This window comes from Nylanderia fulva, unplaced genomic scaffold (genome assembly GCF_048542155.1).
Source record: "Nylanderia fulva isolate GAGA-0341 unplaced genomic scaffold, ASM4854215v1 Scaffold28, whole genome shotgun sequence".
Lineage (NCBI taxonomy): Eukaryota > Metazoa > Arthropoda > Insecta > Hymenoptera > Formicidae > Nylanderia > Nylanderia fulva.
In genome coordinates this window covers 1,057,445-1,079,081 of record NW_028190347.1, presented here as the reverse complement: position 1 = coordinate 1,079,081, position 21,637 = coordinate 1,057,445, and the positions used below count along the sequence as shown (strand labels likewise).

Here is a 21,637-nt window from a genome sequence, read left to right as displayed (position 1 = left end):
CCCAAATTACGTATACGTATATATAAATAATATTTGAAATTATTCTAAAATTATATATAAACCTAGTTGAATTATTTGATATTTTAAATTTTAATTATACAATAATATAATCATTTTCAATGAATAAACAAATTCGGTAGTAGTAAGATACTCGATAGATCAGACGCTTCGATGGAACAATTTTATTTTCCCATATTACGTATACATATATATAGGGAATATATAAAATTATTTTGAAATTATATATAAATCTAGTTGAATTATTTTATATATTAAATTTTAATTATACAATAATATAATTATTTTCAATGAATAAACAAATCCGGTAGTAGTAAGATATTTGATAGATCAGACGCTTCGATGAAACAATTTTATTTTCTTATATTACGTAAACATATATATAGAGAATATTTAAAGTTATTTTGGAATAATATATAAACCTAGATGAATTATTTGATATTTTAAATTTTAATTATACAATAATATAATCATTTACAATGAATATACAAATCCGGTAGTAGTAAGATACTCGATAGGTCAGACGCTTCGATGAAACAATTTTATTTTCTTATATTACGTTTACATATATATAAAGAATATTTAAAATTATTCTGAAATTATATACAAACCTAGTTAATATATTTGATATTTTAAATTTTAATTATACAATAATATAATCATTTTCAATGAATATACAAATCCGGTAGTAGTAAGATACTCGATGGATCAGACGCTTCGATGAAACAATTTTATTTTCTGATATTACGTATACATATATATAGAGAATATTTAAAGTCATTCTGAAATTATATATAAACCTAGTTGAATTATTTGATATTTTAAATTTTAATTATACAATAATATAATCATTTTCAATGAATAAACACATTCGGTAGTAGTAAGATACTCGATAGATCAGACGCTTTGATGAAACAATTTTATTTTTCCATATTACGTAAACATATATATAGAGAATATTTAAAGTTATTTTGGAATTATATATAAACCTAGTTAAATTATTTGATATTTTAAATTTTAATTATACAACAATATAATCTTTTTCAATGAATAAACACATTCGGTAGTAGTAAGATACTCGATAGATCAGACGCTTTGATGAAACAATTTTATTTTACCAAATTACGTATACGTATATATAAGGAGTATTTAAAATTATTCCGAACTTATATATAAACTAAGTTGAATTATTTGATATCTTAAATGTTAATTATACCATAATAAAATTATTTTTAATAGATAAACAAATCCGATAGTAGTAAGATACTCGATAGATCAGACGCTTCGATAAAACAATATAATTTTTTCAAATTACGTATACATATATATAGGGAATATTTAAAGTCAGTTTGAAATTATATATAAACCTAGTCGAATTATTTAATATCTTAAATGTTAATTATATCATAATATAATTATTTTTAATAGATAAACAAATCCGATAGTAGTAAGATACTTCAGACGCTTCGATGAAACAATTTTATTTACTCAAATTACGTATACGTATATATAGGGAATATTTAAAATTATTTTGAAATTATATATGAACCTAGTTGAATTATTTTATATTTTAAATTTTAATTATACCATAATATAATTATTTATAATGAATATACAAATTCGGTAGTAGTAAGATACTCGATAGATCAGTCGCTTTCGATTAAACAATTTTATTTTCTCATGTTATGTATACGTATCTATAGGGAATATTTAAAATTATTCTGAAATTATATATGAACTTAGTCGAATTATTTGATATTATAAATTTTAATTATACCATAATATAATTATTTAAATAGATAAACAAATCCGATAGTAGTAAGATACTCGATATATCAGACGCTTCGATGTAACAATTTTATTTTCTCATGTTACGTATACGTATATATAAGGAATATTTAAAATTATTTTGAAATTATATATAAACCTAGTTGAATTATTAGATTTCTTAAATTTTAATTATACAATAATATAATTATTTTTAATAGATAAACAATTTTGGTAGTAGTAAGATACTCGATAGATCAGACGTTTCGATGAAACAATTTTATTTTTCCATGTTACGTATACGTATATATAGGGAATATTAAAAATTATTTTGAAATTATATATGAACCTAGTTGAATTATTTTATATTTTAAATTTTAATTATACCATAATATAATTATTTATAATGAATATACAAATTCGGTAGTAGTAAGATACTCGATAGATCAGACGCTTCGATGAAACAATTTTATTTTCTCATGTTATGTATACGTATTTATAGGGAATATTTAAAATTATTCTGAAATTATATATAAACGTAGTTGAATTATTTGATATAAATTTTAATTATACCATAATATAATTATTTACAATAGATAAACAAATCCGATAGTAGTAAGATACTCGATAGATCAGACGTATCGATGAAACAATTTTATTTTCTCATGTTACGTATACGTATATATAGGGAATATGTAAAATTATTTTGAAATTATATATAAACTTCAATTATTTGATATTTCAAATTTTAATTATACAATAATATAATCATTTTCAGTGAATAAACAAATGCAAAAGAATGTTATACAAAGCTTCTCAATTTCTTCGACGTTTAGTGAAACGTGTAATCGGCTTTTCATGGATTAAATCATTGTACAGATTGTTAAAGTACTACTAAAATTCCCTTCGGCGATAAATAAACGATTTTTCGGATTATTTATCACGCTAAGAACGTAAATGGTAACACCGATATGGACAGCGTAATGAAAAACAGACACGCTTCGTTCGGTTGGCTTTAATTAATAATGGATTATAACGCGCAAAGATTCGGTGTTCCCGTAAATTTTCACCGTGAAATTTTAATTCCGAGTTTACGTTGTGCACGAGTTCGAATGTCTCTCGTGAATTGCGTGTGTAACCAGTTCCACTGTTTGTCCGTTTGCGCGCGGAGATTATCGGATGCGATATATCGAAATATTTCACGGATTGTAACAGTTTTACTAATCAATATTTGAATTGATTCGTGAGCGAGAATCGACTCGCTGTGGGACATATTATAGGAAAGTTACTCCCGCGTGTTTAACACAGAAATTCGCAGCTAAAAATTACAAGCGCGTAATGTAATAACATTCGCATGGTCAGTATAAAAAAAAATAAATAAAAATAGTGAAAAAAAAGTTTAAAAATTTTTCTTGTATAATATAATTAATTTATTATATATCAAAGTGTATTTAATGTTAATAAATGATTTACCATCTAATTTCTATTATTTATAATAGAAAATAATAATATTGTATGTGATAAATTTCTGGATGAATCATTAAGTTTTGATTTTATGCAAATTTAATTATTCTAGTATAAAGTCAGTTAACATAGAAATTAAAATATTTATAGAAATTGAGCTTTATTCATTTAAATGAGCGGCAGAGAATATCTCTTTTCACATATTTTCACGGGAATACTTAAAGAAATAAATAATAGTTGTCTAATGACCATGAATTTCGTTGAGATTCTCCAAAAATACTACATTATGAAAAACATACAAGAAAAAGAGCAATCGCAGAGATGTTTTACATCAAGAAGCATTCGAATATTATTAATTTACAAAAAGATACGGAGAATTTCAGTGGGATTTATGACCGCGTTCTTGACTCTATTTGATTATATTTATTTATTTGACTTTGTTACTGTAATTTAACTTTGATGTCTTACTGTTAGTACTTAATTGGATTTCGAGTACTTAACATCGTTTTGACGTTCTATCGGTGGATTGTTGCTTTCTGCAGTGTTTTATGTAACGTTTGTTAAAATGCAGCTAGCCCGCAATAGTTTTAAATTATTCACGCCCGTCTTATGAATTTGATTTACATTCTTTACTTTATTTGGTAACGTAATCTATTTTTATTAATCTATATTTTGTGTTCATATATGCGTGTAATTATATTTATTTTTAAAAATTTTTTAATTTTATATTTTTTAATCTTTAATATTAATTTTTGTTGTGATTAATATTCGTAGATTTACTTGAGAAGGACCGCATTGATGGCCGAAACGTCGTATGTAATTTAATCATCGAATAAATTATTGTCAGTCTGGTCGATTTATTCAGTTATTATTTATTTAAAGAAATATAATCTGTGGCTCTGAATCAGCAAGATATTAAATTTAAAAATTTTTTTAAATTTTTCCATTATATAATTTGGTACATGTTGACTCTAAAGTTAGAAAATCTATCAATAAGGTGAAGCGAAGATAGTAATAAAATATTTCGTGTGTCCCGATTAATCAAATTATTTTTTTATATCAAACTTTCAATAAAAACTTAATGAATCATGAACTGTCAGTCAAATCGTAATATATTTAGCAATAGCATAAGGGGTTGCAAGACGAAAATATATCTGCGTTCTAATTATTATATTTATCGATGTCATTTTCGACTTTCTGCAGTCGCTCCCACGTGCAAGCCGAATCAGACCAAGGTCCATGGCGTGGCGAAACAGGAGAAGGCGAATATATCCTGTCAAGTGGATGCAAATCCGCCGGAAGTGCAATTCAAATGGACCTTCAATAACTCCGCCGAGAGTATCGACGTTTCGGCCGGTCACATCGCGCGAGCCGGCACATCTTCCATCGTCTCATACACACCAATGACAGAACTAGATTACGGCACGCTACTTTGTTGGGCCAGCAATCACATCGGCCAACAACAAGTACCCTGCGTCTATCACATTATTCCAGCCGGTAAGATATATCATTATTCATATCCGTATCGTGACGTTGGCGAAAATGCGAACCGACGTTACGAAACTGGTTCTCGATATGCAACGTGAATTTTTGATGAAGGAGATTGATTGTCACGACGGAATTGCGACGTGACGTAATAAAGTTATGCAAATTATTCACGAATTTCAAAAAATTTATATGAGATAAGAAATCTCGATTTGGTCATTTTGTAATTTACGATTGCTTTTGTGAACTAAAAAAAGGTTAGAATAAATGTGGGTAGAAAGAAAAGAATTTATTTTAGAAAGAGAAGACTAGTATTAAGGAGATGAATGATTATAATTTTCTCTGAATTAGAAGATTAAAACGTTTTCTCGGATTTAGAGAATTAGAGAAAAATGTATGCTTTTAAAAAATAAATTTCTGTATAATCCGCTTATTTTTCGTAAATTGGTAAAATTGATAATAAACTTAGTACTAATGGTTTTTTATTGGAAAGATTTAATTCTTTCGGAAATTACAACTTTATGCTAATTTAAGACCCGGATTTTGCTCCTAGTTTCCAAAGTTTGAATTTACCTAATTGAATAACTAATTTAAATCTTAATATATATTTGGAAAGAGCATATATAGTGATGGAAGTAGTATATGTCGCTTTATTAGAATTATTCAATTACCTGAAATTTCCAATTACCTAAATAAGTATAAGTTTTGCAATTATAATTAGCTCTAAAATTACTATTGAAATAACGATATATAAATTAATAATAAAATCGCAAATTATTTTCGAATATCAAAAAACTTTGTATAAAAACAAAACTTAAAAAATATGTAATTATATTATAACATACATATTACGTTCGCCTCTCGCAAAGTATATAATAATATAAAAAAATTATTAGTTTATTTGTTAAACAAAAATCATTCATAAAAAACCTGATACTACTGTTTTTTATTTAAAATATACGACTTAGAAAATCCACACAAGAACTAACGGGAGAGATCCGTAACGTCAGTATCCCCATTATTCCCATGGTCGTATTTCTGCCGATATTGATGCTCGAGTTACCAATTAATTGCGATTCGCGGATCGGATTGCTTTAATGCAAAGAAAACGTGCGTATGCATATACAAGAACGCGCGCATACATATATATATTCGGGGTATAAAAGAAAACGGTTTTCGTCCTTCATGCCGCAGCAAAAAATAGATACGACTTAAGCAGATAAAAAGGAGGAGGTGACGAAGGGGAGAATTCGCGAAATGGTAGCAGGTGTCCGGCACTGTGATTTTTCAGGAACCATAAACGCGAGAACAATCTCGCGGCATATTTCCGCTTATTTCCCTTTCTTTATTTCTCTCTCGCGACACAATATGCCATATTCCCGTTACCATCTCGTTCCTGCCCTTTTAGTCGGCTTTTACGAGCCGCAAAGTAGTACCATCGGCTAATACTTCCCCAGGAAAATACCACACAAACATCCGTGCATCTTTACAGCCGACTCGGTTGTGCAGCTTACAAGTGGCTCTTGTATATGCCGGCGTACCGTGAACCAGATTTACAGGGCAACTATCACGCCCTGATTCGCGAATGTACCGCACGTGAACCGATATGTTGCATAAGACCTCCTCTTCCATCGTCTGTATAAGAAACTATACATCATCTTCGTGAGAAAAGAATGTAATATCGAAAGTTAGAGTAAACTTCAGAACACGCTGATGCTAAAGAGAATCTACTTACATAATTAGACCGCTTATATAATTAGTTTGTTTAAAATGTGGCACACTTTTAATAACGGCGTAAAAAGGCATAAACGAACTTTAGAAATGTTGAGGAGAGTTGTCACATAATTAATTTGCATATTTATACAAATAACATTAACGTTAGTTTGACAATTCATTTATATTTGTTTATATTGTTTCGACTTTAAGAATATCAATAAGACTTCAGAACATCCTATATTTCAATTTTGCTCCTTTTTCTACGATATAAAAAATGTAGTTTTTATTAATGCAGTATTTAACAAAAAATCAATATATACGGAACGGAAAAAATTGTTTAATATTATTAAGTTGATATGAACTTATATATGTTAATGAGTTTAAAAGTTTTTCTCGTTGATGTATAATGAAAGTATCTCGATATTGACACATTAATTTATTTATTCATTCGCTAGCGTGATTAAAATTAAATGAATATTTTAATTTGTCAAAGCATTGAAGTGTTTTGACAGTTATTTAAAACATTGAAACAAATTTATATAATCTAGTAGAGATTGATTTCCGAAAAACTTGGTATACTTGTAAAAAAGAAAATCGAGCTCTAATTTTTGCCAATGTAGGAGGGAGAGGGATCCAATTATATATTTAATAATTGAAGTGATTAGTTTTTACATCGTATTATTTTTCTTATTAATTATCTCAACTCTGTCCCAATATCTCTGATGTAAAAATGTGTTAGCTATCAAAGGCGTACTTGTAAAATAAGATTATCTCTGATATTATCGCGACCTCGTGCCCAAGGCACGTTACAAGCCTGTTACAAACGCGCGAATATTTTCGTGGCGCATTTTAAAATGCAAGTAAACCTTATTCTGTGACAGGCCGGCCGGACATGGTCCACAACTGCACGACCTCGAACACATCGACCAATTCATTCTCCGTGCGATGCGCAGAGGGCTTCAACGGCGGTCTGCCGCAATCCTTCCTGCTGGAGGTGCGCGAGAGCAATAGCCAGGAATTGCGTGCCAATCTGACGTCGCAGACGCCGCGTTTCAGCGTCAGTCACCTGGAAGCGGGTGCCCTTTATCAAGCCTGCATTTATGCCTACAACGACAAAGGCCGTAGCGAGGCGATGGTGGTGCAGGCCGGCACTCTGAGGCTACCGGAGAAACAATTGACATCTGAGTCGGGTGAGTGTGCGAATATTCCTGTTTCATCCTTAAATCCGATTAACCGTGACAGTATGGTATCTGTATCTTCGGAATCGGAAATGGTATACCTGACGATCGAAGTATACGTGTATTCGTGTCGGTTCTGATGCATGCAACGCTATGTATTCGAATGACTTGAATTCGTTTGATGCTCGCGTGCAAAAATTCCTGCAAGATTCACTGTAACGTTAACAACTCCAAAGCCTTTCGATATCTTTTGAACGAACCTTTGCGATAGTCGATTTTGCTTAAAAGTTCCAAGGAAGTACTGGTTCGAGGACCATCATTCTATTTGGTATATCTTACATGAGTGGTTCTCAAACTTTCTTGCCTGCGACATAAAACATTTCTTTACTAAGAAAGGTTGCGTGATCGTATTTTGGGAATTGAAAACTGATGTAACTAATAAGGAAAGTCGATTTCTCTACGAAACAGAATTCAATTTAAGATGGTAGAGAATTCAATTGTCTTTATAAAATTACTATTAAATATAGAGAAAATTTTTAGTAACAATATTGCGAAACTGATCGAAAACAATAAATGAAAGTATTTTATTTTTAAATTTTTCTGGCTTTTTTTTTAAATCTGCTAAATTTTTTTTATCAGTTATAACGCTTCTCTCCAAAGGCTTACATTGAAATCTGAATAATTACGAAAAAATTTCACGTCCATCATACAGGGCGGATGATGAGTCGCCGCCAATTGGCCGGATTGATGAAAAGCCATCGAGTCAATATTAATTCGTCGAGTGAGCTGCGTAAAAAGCTCCCGGCGCTTTTATGATTGCGCGAAAAATCGGGTCAGGAATTGGCGATTTAATACCGTTGGACAATTTTCCAATTGTTTGCTCGATACGATTGTTATCGTAATTTTTAATTCGCCTACCCAAAGGTTGTTGGGAGATCCCGCGCTTTATATCTCTATTAAAATAGAATATATGTTGCGCGCTATATTTAAAGCATTACCCGAATCGCATTTCAACAATACACGACCGAATCAAGCATGACTCTTGTAATCTCGAATACCTTTTATTCTCTCATAAAAGCTGTGCTTGTTACGTCATGCATGATGTATTATTCTGTAGCACCAACTAAGCTATTATTAATATTATCGTATCACACAAAATCCATTAAAAATTCGATGCCATGTCAAGACCTTAAAGTGCTTTCAAAAGCGCTTTTTATCAGAACAGATTATTTATGTCATAATGCACGATTGAAAGCTGCCTAAAATTATTATGTAAATCTGTCACGTAAATCTACAGATGATCGATATCGATTCTTATAATTTCCGTCTACATTTCGCTTATTTTGGCATCACAGAACGACCAAGGCAGAACATTCGGCTGACCCCGATGTTGAGCGTGATGATTGGCGTGGTGACGGCCCTCATCATCGTTGCGGTCATCGTAATGATCGTCTTACGGGTCCAGCATACGCACGTGGAGGAGCAAAACAAGTCGCAGATGGAGGATCACGCGAAACAGACTAAGGCCGTCCCTATACAAAGGGAGCTACGATTCCGAGAGGGATGCAGTCTGCTCGCGGATGAGAAGCATCCCAGTAGTCCGTTCAGGAAGCTCGACACCAGCGGTGACCTCAGCGAGAGCGATGAGAAGAATCCGGATATCATTCCGCAGCAAATCACTGGTGTGTATCTTCATAATTCGCTAATTCTATATTAATAATTCTGGCAAAATTTAAGAAGCGAGATCAAACTTATGTTGTAAAATCTAAAGCTTTTATTTTGTTTGTAATTCCGCAAGAAGAGAATGTATAAATAAAAAAATTATTATAATATATTTTAAAAATATGTAATTTATACGAATAAGTGTCTAAAAACATTTTCTTCGTGATTGAAAGAAAACCTTGCCGAAGGAGCGCACCGTTCCTTTACGCACTTAATTAATATAATTTTTTTTCGAAAGTTTTTCTCATTTACACACGTGCGCATTCGTAAATTCGTAACTCTGTGATGAAATTTCCAATTGTAAAACACTTGTGCTTTTTCTATAGGCGACGAACCATCAGAATATTTGAGGAAGAGACGTCTGGTATCAACTATCGAGACGTCGCCATCGAGGAGTCTTTTGGAACACTCGACGGTGACTTCCATCAGCGGCCACAGCAGTTACGTCGGTTACTGCACGATCCGCAATGGCATGCCGCTCCACGAGTTCTCAAACTTGTCGACGAAGCACAAAAGCGTGAGTTTCATTGAAGATTCAATAACGTAAACGTCGTGCAAATATTCTGTAGATGTTTAATGAAATAACACAGTAGAGTTTATATTAATAACAATCAGTATGCATCATTCTGCGGTTGAAACAATTCAATCAACGTCCATAATATGATTCGGGATTATATTATAATTAATTAAGTAGAATATCAATAGTAACATGATACAAAACGTAACGATCGATGATAGTATTTCTTCATTGGTACCTTCTTTCGCCCTTTCTCTTTTGCTCAAATAATCAAGTTAGTTCGCATGTGGTTATTCTGATCATTAATTTATGAAAATCATGGACGCGTTTCAGTTTCAGCCGCTGGTGGGTGACGTCTACGAGAGCGGTGTTTGCACCCTGCCGAGACAACACTGGCCCAGTCAGAGCGTACAATCGATGTCGATGACGATGAGTCCTCCGATGCTGTACGCCGGTCTGGGTGTCGTCACCAGGACCTGCCCGAGCGGCAATGCGCTCCTAACGAAGGATTGTGAGACGCGGATGCTCGGTCAGTGCTGTCCATCGGCCCAGTCGCAAAAGGACGCGACGATAGGCACGCCAGTAGTAATGGCCAAGAGGGAGAGCTCCGTGTGACCCTACACCCACCACGGGGCCTGCACCTGCAGCGTGAGCGAATTGCTGTGAATCGCGCGTTGTTTGTCAATAATGAGATAGCTGTGAGTCCCGAACGACACAAGAACATCTGAAGAATGTTTATAGTATGTCTTTAGAATATCTTGTAAGATTAAAACGTCTTTGAAGGACTAAGAAAGAATGATTCTTAGACTCCTAAAGAAGCGTTTGAGACAATTAAGATGTCTATTATTATCTAGAGCCGAAAATTAAGTCTGAAAAAAGATCTTTTGGAAGATTCATAAAGAATGTCCTTTAAAATGGGACTTTTTCAAACGCTTGTGCTGTTCGGGACACTTCGGGTGTGCGAGCCGGTTCGAGTTCGACGGGTTTACGTTTCCATTCCGACAAAGTGTCACGAATTTGCGCCTCTCTGTTGAATCAAGTGCCCTTTTTAAACCGAAGAATGACGAACCGGCAGCTCTGCCGGCTTTTCTCATCTCGTGCGTAGCTTCGTGACCGAGCCCCGGTGGAACCTCGACGAGCTTCTGCGGTGTGGTAGAGTGAGTTTACAATGTGTACACGTGCGAGCGAGAGAGAAAAGTTCGCCGTGCACACACTCTTGTATATATACCTCGAAACGCGGAAGATATTTTGTACGAGTCGCGTATATTAATGGTTCATTCCCACTTTTACTATGAACACAACATTGTACAATTTGTCTAGTCGATGTAAGTATAAATATGTATATGCGTTAAGTCGTCGTGGAGGCGCTAGACCAGAATAACGTACACTGAGAGGGATGAACATCATTATGTCGTCGCGTAATTATTTATGACGTTGACAATACGGAAATAGAGAATCGGAAGGAGTTGTCAGAGACATATCGTTTGTATCTCCACCGGTGGGAATCGAGTCGGGTGAAATGATATGAATGTACGAAAATCAGTAGCGGAGCGACAAGACGAAAAGAGAAAAATGAATGGATGAATATCCCCATCGCGCGGTTTCGTCTCAGTTTGCAATATTCTGGATTCCACCGTAAGATCAAGTATCTCTTGTACAATGTATAAAGTAAACGACTTCCTTCGAAGTAAATGTATTGAGTATGATGAACGTTGTTTTTCAAAGTCTTGAATCTTATTCTATAGAAAGAGAAACGCCTTCTGGATTATACGAAGGCGTTCTTCTGTAACATGTGGTACGTAATCGCGATAGCACTTCTAACTTACTGCCTGTTTCGACGCTTGTGAATCTTGTTGGTACTTCGTTCGGCAGAGGTTACCGCTCTTAGCCTCTTTGTATTATATAGCTTTAAAAAAAAGAAGAAAAAAAGGTCGCCAAAAAGGGGGCCTCGTCATATCCTCCGTACAGGGATACTCTCGTCGTCGATTGAAGTGGCTCAAGGCGCATTCCGCCACCAATCCGCGAAAGATAAAACGATGAAAATTGTATCTTAATATCGAGAGCAGTCGACTGCTGGACGGTGCGTTTAATAAGCTATTTTACGCGAGACGTGTGCGCGTAGAAGAATCTCCTTTTTGCGAGAAGTGATAACCCGTATTTTGCTTCGATCTATACAGATTGATTTTTGCGTACAGGTTTACGCTTCCTCGATTGATGCGACGATCCTGCTGCGACTGCAAGGATTCACGTGAGGAATAGAATGTATTTTATTCGATATGGCTGTGTGCGTAATGTGAGAGAGAAAGAATGAAAAAATCTTTCTAATAATCTTTTGATGTTCACTATATTTAAATAAGATCGATGCTAGTATATATGTATATCGTTCTAGAATTCGACAATGTAATCTAATGTAAAATTGATCTATCGACGGGATGATTGCTATATTGCATATTTTTTTCTGGCATTATAGCGTAAGGCATTCCAGAAAAATAGGGGAAAAATTTTTAGATAAAATTGTTCTTAATTACATTTCGAGAGTGCAAAAATTTATTTTTTATTATGTTGAAAAATTATTCTTTATTCTGTAATTTTTTTTGTAATTTCAATTATTCAATATTAAATCACTTTGTCTCTCTGTTCGTAAAATTAGCTTTCACATTTTTATTACAATTCAATTTTGATGCAGCAATATTACAAATGAAGTCAAAGTTGAAGTAGCTTTGTATTTGTCTATCAGATCGAAACTTTACAACAATTGACCATAAATGGAATGTAGGTTGTGACTATTTGCAGTCGCGTCGTCGTGTTGCAGTCTATTGTATGTGCATACAAATAACTATGCAAAAGAGAAGGTCCTACATGAATTAAGCATATGCATTCATTTGCTTTTCCAAAGGAACGGACGATAATCGGAGATACTTTAAATTATTTGATTGTAAGAAAAATAATGCTTTCGAGAAAATTATAAGGTCTCGAGAAGTTCGAAGTGAATGTTGTTTTCTCGATCACTTAGACGTTACGTTACGTCATTTCCGAGAGATCATTGAAAGTGAGACAAATCGTTGATTACTATTATTATTATTATTATATTATTATTATTGCCATTAATGGAATTGATGTCGGAATATTGAATGTACATTATCGAAGAGAATTTTAGTAATCGTTGAAACGCGCAGCCCACATTACACATTCACCCCTGTTCCCTCGCTCCCTCTCCCTCTCCCTTGTTATAACTTTTGCACACATAATAATTGTAATCGTATGCAGTAAAAAAAAGCGCTGCAACAAAGAGAGTTTATGATGAGAGAAAAAAAAGTCACGAAAACGAATCGTACAATAAAACCTGGATTCAACTGCCAAAGTTTCTACTCTTTATTCGTGTGTGTCTGTGTGTGCGTGCGTGTGTGTAATCAGTATACTATAATAGCACCGCACTATATTATAAAATCATGTGAACTTTATAATATTAGTAGCAATTTTTTTCTAACAGAAGATATAACATATATCTTTCAAAGTATTCATTAATTTAATTTAATTATATTTCACGTAGAAAAAAATAATTTATCATTATTTCTCACACCTTGTTGACTTTCAGAGCACGTTTATTTTTCGCTGTTCAGATGATATGAAATCTTTCGATGACCATGTTCGTCGAACACGTCGCGTGGCATGATATCGCAAGGCGGTGGCCATACATTATTATCTGTAAAATGATCAAACGACATTTGTCAGACAGCACTGAAAGATGCAGATGCACGTCGAGATATCTCTCGATCACACATAAATCACGAAGATAATTTTAACGATAGTTTGTCTGACGCGTGCCGCTCGCCCTCGGCCTCATTTCCGCGTGTGTGTAACTAAAATATCGATTGAAAATAAAAAAATACAAGGGAATATCGTTTTCTTTAGAATAAGAATGCGTTGCATACATGCACGTTACATTAACTGCTTGTATGTCATAATAACGAGACCGGATCTGACCAGCCGCCGTTTGTGCGAGACAACACATTGAAAATTTGTATATGTACTTAGTTAGGACTGTCTCCGACACACACGAGTCTCATGTACCCCTATACCAGAGAATGTTTTTTTGATATTGTAAATATTCTGAAATAAATAATCGTTTTTATTCAAACGACGATGCTTCTTATTGTGCCCCTTCGGACTCCGATTCTCAACAATGATTTAAAATCGTCGCTGCGTTAATATATTATATTTATTACTATTCAACATTATATTATTCTTACCGTTCCAAAACGCGCTGGGCGACACATCGGAATACATTTGCAGATATTCCTCGATAGTTTTCAGAACAGGTGAATTTACACTCAAGAGAAATTCGAGGACTGTGCTTTCAGGCAGGTATTGGGCCGCTTTATCTCCTAAATGCCACAACACGTCTTGAACGTCGATTCGCTGTAAAATCAAATAAAGCGTTACAAAATAAAATGGAAAACATGTTTAGCTTTATTCAATATCAAACTCGGAATCGTTTTAAACTATTCTTTCAAGCTTCGTTAAAACTCCGTCTGATAGCTGAAAGAATACTCCAAAGCTCTTCGTTAGATTTCTGCATTCCTGCGAACCTTTTCATCTAAACGTGCTCTTGCTATATAATCACATAATGTGTATATCTTCATTAAGCAGTTTAAAACCTGCTTTTGAATATTGTCTAATGTGTGACTTTCTAGAGTCCCTATTAATGTAGGCGGTGTCATATAAATAACGTGGCACCAGTTCGTGAAAAATCTCTGAAAGCGCGATATATATTTCGATTATTCTTATATAATAAATGCATATGCATTATACATATCACTGACTTGATGAACGTGATGATACGAAGGCATAGGAATCGTTCTACCAAATTTGCATTTATTGGTCTGCATAGTGTACATAAGCTTGTAGTGTTTATAAATAATATCTTCACATGCCTTATTAAAAGAATAAATTCTATCTTATTTCTCATTATCATCCTTCAGGAGCAAGTAATTGAATTGATGGCACAAATATAAGATTGTTGTAATTGTAAATTTTCAAATTTTCAAATTTTTGAACAATTAAACAAATACAATAACAATTTTTCTTATTAATATTCAGGGTTGGGATATAAAGAGTTACTTGTAACAAAGTTTACTATTTAACCGTAACTCTTCCGGGCTTTGTTTATTAACAAATAAATTTTTTTCTGTCAGAAATAATCTAAGAGTATGTAACCCTACTCGTATTTTTTGGCACCAAACACAGGATCGACCGTAATAAATTATTAAACGAGTATTTAAGCTAGTATGTGCGCGTATATGCGGAACTCTTCCGGTTTGTTTATTAACAAATAAATTTTTTTCTGTCAGAAATAATCTAAGAGTATGCAACCCTACTTGTATTTTTTGGCACCAAACACAGGATCAACCGTAATCAATTGTTAAACGAGTATTTAAGCATGTATGTGCGCGTATATGCGGAACTCTTCCGGTTTGTTTATTAACAAATAAATTTTTTTCTGTTAGAAATAATCTAGTACGTTCCCATCCCGATTCGACAGGATCCTGTTGAATCGGGATGCAGACGCACTACGGGTTCCGATTCGACAAGATCCTGTCGAATCGGGATCGGTAGTACGCTCCCATCCCGATTTTTTACAAAGTAATTTTCCCAACCCTGTTAATATTTTTATATTATGCATGAATAATGCAGAGATATTGAATATACCTCTAATACGTGTATATAACATGTTGGATAAACAAGAAATAATCCCGTTATAGGCACGTCATTATAATCCATATGTAAATCGTGTATAATATGTTCCATTCTCTATAAAATATGAAAAAAATTAGAACAAATTTATTATTTATAATTAATACAAAGAATTTAAGTTAAAAAAATAATATTAAATGTTATCTTTTAACATAACGTAACTATATTTAACATGCAGATTTTTTTCAAATGTTGAATTACTTATTTAATCGTTATTAATGTATTTTAACTCATCATAAAGATTTACATAATTGATTGTATTTATAATATATTACAAAATTCCAAGTTAAAATATGATGGTAATGCACTAACTTTTCGCAAAACTTCATGTGCTCCATGATATTCTCCGAAATAAATAACTCGTGTAATGTAAGTTTTCTGAAAAAGAAATACTATGTAAATTTGCTGAGAAAAAGTTGAGCAAATCAGAAAATTGTGAATTTTTATATTTTATTCTTTTAAAACATATATATAAATATTTACTTATATACATATACATATTGTGTATTAAATTTATATTCACAACAAACAAATATTTAAGTTTTATTTATATAAATTTATTTTAAAGAAACATTAAAGTGTGTAAATTTTTCGAAATTGATTACACATTTATATTATATTAACATTTATATTATGATTCATGATTCATTATTATTATTACCATAAATTTCTAATTACAAAAAACGAATATTAAAACAATACTTACACAATCTACAGCGCGAAGATTGTATTGTATCACGTCTAAAACACTTTTTCTTATTGGTTCGGTTATGCGAATCATTAGGTTTTTTACATATTAAAATTATACACAAGAATATGATATTAAGAATATTATGCACTATTATTAACTTCGCAAATTCATAAAATTTGTTTTCTATATAAAAGCAGAAAATCTACTTAATATCTTTTCAATTGCATTTTCCATATAGTTTTAACTAGAAGTTTGAAACAACACAAAATGGATAAATAATTTGAACATCAAAAAAAAATTTTATCGATAGTATATCGATATGTATGTTTGCTTTGAAGTTACTTATTTATTTATTATAACATTTAACGCAAATCCTATATAATTTTTTACATCCTTTGCTTGTATAATAAAAAACCTTAAACTCATTTATGATTTGTATTAATTTAATGAGTAATATAACGAGTTGAAAATTAAGGAACTTATATATTATTTAATAATTATCACAATAATTGGACAGTTGTAAAATAAACAATAGAAATATCGAAGGAGTGCGCGAAGTACACGATTGTTGTCTAGTATATGCAAAAATCACGTACATATGTATACATATATGTATATACGTACATACGTATGTATATACAAATACATATTACTTGTTATAAAATAGTTAATTTGTCGAAATTATTTGAAATACAAAAAAAAATGTTTAGAGAACTTTTAATTAATAATACTTTGTATTATATATTATATAAAGAAACTTAATTTTAATAAAAAATAAATAAAAAAATAGTAAAAGGTAAAATATATTTCCAATATATATTGCCAGACTATGACAAACTAATCAATAGAATTGCATAGAAAAAACATTTCGCCTTTTGCACAAAGGTGTTATCACAATATCGAATTAAAATTATTCGATCAACATATATATCGCATTTATTTCAAATAATATATTTCAAATAATAAATTGTATTGCGTGTTAGATTGTATGCTAAATTGCAGAATTGTTTCTCAATTATTTCTTTGCTATGATCGGCAGCAATGGTGGTGTCGGTTCGCTAGGATTACCCAGCCATACCGATTTGCTAAAACGCCCTTTTATAACAGGCGGTTGCCATTTATTACTGCACATGACGGTAACTGTCGGCTTCTCCGCTGTAACTGTTGTTATGCTTATAGTCCTGAAATAGTAAAAACAGATTTCAAGAAAGATCAGATCTAACAATACACGACAAGACGATCGCGTATTAACATTTACGGTCTAAACCCAAGGAATAAAATTGCTTACAATATAAAAGGGATATAAAATTGCTTACGTGACATGAAGATAACAAAACAATAAAAGAGATTACATATTATTGTACAGATTGCATTTTTTGGAAAATAAATAACTATCGTGATGACGAATTTTAACAAAAATTGATAGAACAAGGGAGGAAAAAATAAAAAGATATTAATAATGCAGAAGTAGCGTTTATTAGTGAAAAGTTTATTACAAATCTTTCACTATTTATTTCGGTAATAAATTTTGATAGTAAAAAATAATTTACCAAAATTTGAGTATATTAGTAGCTTCTCTCCAAGTCTGATTTTAACAAATACATTTATACTATGACACTCATATCCTCCATTCATTCCTCAAAAACTGTTTATATATTTTATTACATATGTATACTATATTCTTCTTTATAATCAATATTTCAATATCAAAAATTTAATAAACAATTATGTGATAATCGAATTGAGCGCGTCTAAATAAAAAATTAGTTCCAAATAAAATGTACGTTTACAATAAAAGTGCAGAACAGCATTGTGTAGTGATACATTTAGCATGGTGTAAACATTTGACACTTATGACTGCTTTAAAAAAATATAACCAACATTAAAAAGACGCGATGTTACGAATAAACATATTGTAAACAAAATAAAATATATATGTAAATTAAGGAGTTACATGGATGGAGAACAGATAAATTACAATTTTTAATATAACAAAGAGAATGTACGTTCCACACATTTTTACTATCTGATAGAAACTGACATTAATAAATTCAAAATAATTGATAATTATCTATTCTAGAAATGGAGTAACTCTTCTAATGCCAAGGTACTTGATTTGGATGACTGATGGTACCCAGTTTATAGTACCTGGTGGTAGACGGCGTTTGTTGAGCTGGTGTAGATGAATTCGGCGGAGTTGCTAAAACAGGAGTTTCGGCACCTTGAACCGGAGTACCGTCTCCCTTGAGAACAGAAATACATTTCCAATGATTAATATAATTGTCCTTCCACAATCGAACGCAGCCGTCATCACCGGAACTTGCTAAAATCGTTCCCATAAAATTCCAACTAACACGCCACACAGTGCAATAATGGTCATCAAATTGCGCAACTACATTTGTTTCAAAATGTGACACACCAGTCTGCATACTCTCCCTAAAGGAAAAGATAGTAAATGTTTACTATTGCTTTATAATTTGTCTGTAATTTTTTATTCAGCTTTAAATGTTCATACTCACTGTATTGGTTTCAAGGTAACTATCCGTACATCTTTTGTGGCTATAGCCAATGTATGGAAATTTCTACCTAAATTAGGAGCAAATGCAATATCATAAACTGCATCCGTAATGCTTGATAATGTCTCAGCCTTCACCCAACGCCTACTGCTCTCAGAATATTCGTAAATAAAGACTTTTGCACCAAGCAATGGATTTGAGTCATCACTACCAACTGCTATCATAGGTGGATGTAATCTAAAATATATTTTTTCTAATGTCAAAACAAGAATGTTTAAATATATGTATGTATATATATATAAGAAATAATTTTACATTTTTTGTCATACCGCATTACACAACAAAAGAGATTAAAAATGAATATTTACCTCGAGAGAGATGGATTCCATGTTAGACAACTACATGAAAGTTTGCAATTGATATCGTGTTGTAATGTCCATTGGCTCAGATTCATGATATCTGGTGCCTCATATATTCGAATAAATCCATCTGCGCTACAAGTGGCCAATAAAAGACCCAAAGTCTTTGGTGCAAACTTGACATCAGTGACAGAAGTACGCGAATCAACTAAATTTGTTCTTTTAATCCAATGCTTACTACCACGTGCCTCCGGCCCAGAACCTTCACCAACTGTTAAGAAAGAAAATAGATGACAGGTTAAAATATGATGAGAATACCAAGGCTGCAAAAAAAAATTTTTTAAATAATCTCCATCATACCAATTTCCTCCCAAACAGCAGCAGTGCGATCGAACGAGCATGTAGCAAGAACCTGACCAAATTCTGGGTGTGCCCAAGTGACTTTCCACACTGAGCCACTGTGAGCTTTCCAAGAAGCAGTCAAATGCCAATTTCCATGTTCATCTTCGTCCCAGACCTGCGACATGGTTCATTGTGCAAATATATTTACAAATAGTGACGCTTATGAGATTACAAATTGTAACTTTTAATATACATATATATAAATCGCAAAGCCAAAGAAGCGATGTGATTGAATTCGTAAATAAACAGAAAAAGAAATATATCGTTTTTTGATTAACTTTACCTTGACAAATTGATCACTGGAACATGTCGCCATGCGTTCGCCATAATAATCGTAAGCAATATCGTGTATGAGATCTTTGTGTTCCGCATTGATGCTGTGCGCCTCGAACATTGTGAAGAAAATAAATATCAGTAATATATCGCCCGCGTATAATTGTATAATGCTCTGTTGTTTACACTACGAAAATACTACGTGTTGCAAGTTATGCAGTATGCTCTGTGTCGGCATCTGTCGGCACCTTTTATGTGACATGTGCATGTACGACGAAGACAGCTATGTATGAATGGTTGCATTTTGCATTCTCTATACATATAATTTTTGCCATCAATTTTTAATTTCAAATTGAGACTGCTTATCATCAATGCGATATAAAATGTAAAAATATTAATGACATAAATTAAATAAATAATTTTTAAGAATATAAAACTATTATATCATATTTTGTTATTCGCGATTTTTTATTTGTAATATATATAATATAACAATAATTTTTTATTTGTAATATATATAATATAACAAAAATAATCAGCTTCTATATAATATCGTAAAGAATTACTCCATATTTATATCTTATATCTTCATATTTTTATATCTTCAATATATATATTATAAATGTAAGAAATATAATAAATTATCAGATTAGATAAAACTAGGAAGAGTTAGAAACTCTTAATTTTTTATAGATTGTGTATAAATTTTCCTCATATCTTTCTTTATCTCTGTTTCTCTCCTTTTCATATATCAATCTTAATTAAGATATAGGATTAAGGATTAATCTTGACAAAAATCTGTTTTCATTGAAATTAATTATGTAAATTATATATATCACAGAGATTTAAAAAAATCCTTGAGAAAGCGGGTATTGTAAAACGTTGCACGTTTTAAATCTCATTTATTATAAGGTCAATGACGGTTTCAGATAACACTTTGACCTGTTCATATGGTGTCTGTTATCCGACTCGTTCTCGTGCAATTGCAGCTGCAAATTCCTTGGCCACCCCGGCTGATCGTCGCGAATGCGATCAGGTGTACCGTGATAATAATCAGATATTTTTACCAATCTTCCTTCAGCGATAATACCGCTCAGTAAGCTAATCATTATTGTGAAGCTAGGGTGATTATCAAGTAATCTCGTAAAGGTAACGTTCAATTTCTTTGTTTGCAATGCGTATGTATAAAAAGAAATATATATACATATATATATATATATATATATATAATCTAAGTAGGATTCACTATTCGGAATATTTCGATATATTTTTTATAAATTTCTTATTTTCCAAATTGAAATATTTTATTACTTCCACAAGAGTTAAAAAATCCTGTAATTTCTTAATTTTTTTCTTCAAACTTTTTTAGAAAAGTTAAAATCTAATGATAAGTAAGTAAAAAATATATAAAAAAAATATGGAAGAAATTCATAAATTAATTGTTACTATATCTCTATATTAAATTAATAGAACTTAAAATACAAAATAAAATTTAATTAATTTTACTATTCTATAGATACGTCAAAGTTAGAAGAACCATTGATTAATAAAAAAAAAGTAAAATAAAATAATAAAATTTTGCAATAATGTAAGATATAATAACGTAAAATAATTAAAAAATTATGTCGAATATCAATGTGCATCAGGAAGACTCATTAATGCGTCAAGTTCTGGCTTTGTACTGTTACTTATATACCCTTTATCGCATTTCCGGGGGCTATATTATGTCTACAGCACTCTTGTATATGGTGTAAATAAATACTCTATATCGTGGA

The 21,637-nt window shown here is 31.9% G+C and overlaps 3 protein-coding genes across 3 annotated transcripts in view; 1 reads left to right on the top strand and 2 right to left on the bottom strand.

The window, feature by feature from the left end:
* LOC114939198 (neural cell adhesion molecule 2) overlaps positions 1-14,008 on the top strand; it is a 206,196-nt gene extending 192,188 nt beyond the window's left edge. Inside the window, exons 10-14 of the mRNA XM_029313438.2 lie at positions 4,453-4,746; positions 7,332-7,640; positions 8,984-9,310; positions 9,677-9,867; positions 10,201-14,008. Coding sequence (XP_029169271.2) covers positions 4,453-4,746; positions 7,332-7,640; positions 8,984-9,310; positions 9,677-9,867; positions 10,201-10,482 — 1,403 coding nt within the window. The 3' untranslated portion in view covers positions 10,483-14,008. The remainder of the gene's footprint in view (positions 1-4,452; positions 4,747-7,331; positions 7,641-8,983; positions 9,311-9,676; positions 9,868-10,200) is intronic.
* LOC114939199 (uncharacterized) lies at positions 13,360-16,141 on the bottom strand. The gene is made up of 5 exons (XM_085483908.1): positions 15,934-16,141; positions 14,691-15,678; positions 14,457-14,621; positions 14,118-14,286; positions 13,360-13,570 (listed from the first exon to the last, which is right to left on the bottom strand). The coding sequence occupies exons 2-5, from the start codon at positions 14,763-14,765 to the stop codon at positions 13,470-13,472; spliced, it is 510 nt and encodes a 169-aa protein (XP_085340034.1). The 5' UTR covers positions 14,766-15,678; positions 15,934-16,141; the 3' UTR covers positions 13,360-13,469.
* Positions 16,142-17,216: 1,075 nt separating this feature from the next.
* Nup44A (nuclear pore complex protein Nup44A) lies at positions 17,217-20,117 on the bottom strand. The gene is made up of 6 exons (XM_029313434.2): positions 19,873-20,117; positions 19,548-19,704; positions 19,197-19,458; positions 18,832-19,065; positions 18,461-18,748; positions 17,217-17,493 (listed from the first exon to the last, which is right to left on the bottom strand). The coding sequence occupies exons 1-6, from the start codon at positions 19,981-19,983 to the stop codon at positions 17,328-17,330; spliced, it is 1,218 nt and encodes a 405-aa protein (XP_029169267.1). The 5' UTR covers positions 19,984-20,117; the 3' UTR covers positions 17,217-17,327.
* Between the last annotated feature and the right edge of the window lie 1,520 nt (positions 20,118-21,637).

Excerpts from the sequence above, each read along its gene's own strand:
- Nup44A (XM_029313434.2), bottom strand. The coding sequence starts at position 19,983 with ATGTTCGAGGCGCACAGCATCAATGCGGAACACAAAGATCTCATACAC. Across the intron at positions 19,459-19,547 it reads TGCTGTTTGGGAGGAAATTG|TTGGTGAAGGTTCTGGGCCG; the intron begins GTATGATGGAGA and ends CTTTCTTAACAG. Across the intron at positions 19,066-19,196 it reads TGGAATCCATCTCTCTCGAG|ATTACATCCACCTATGATAG; the intron begins GTAAATATTCAT and ends AATATATTTTAG.
- LOC114939199 (XM_085483908.1), bottom strand. The coding sequence starts at position 14,765 with ATGTACACTATGCAGACCAATAAATGCAAATTTGGTAGAACGATTCCT. Across the intron at positions 14,622-14,690 it reads CGTATCATCACGTTCATCAA|AGATTTTTCACGAACTGGTG; the intron begins GTCAGTGATATG and ends TCGCGCTTTCAG. Across the intron at positions 14,287-14,456 it reads GAGCACGTTTAGATGAAAAG|CGAATCGACGTTCAAGACGT; the intron begins GTTCGCAGGAAT and ends TTGATTTTACAG.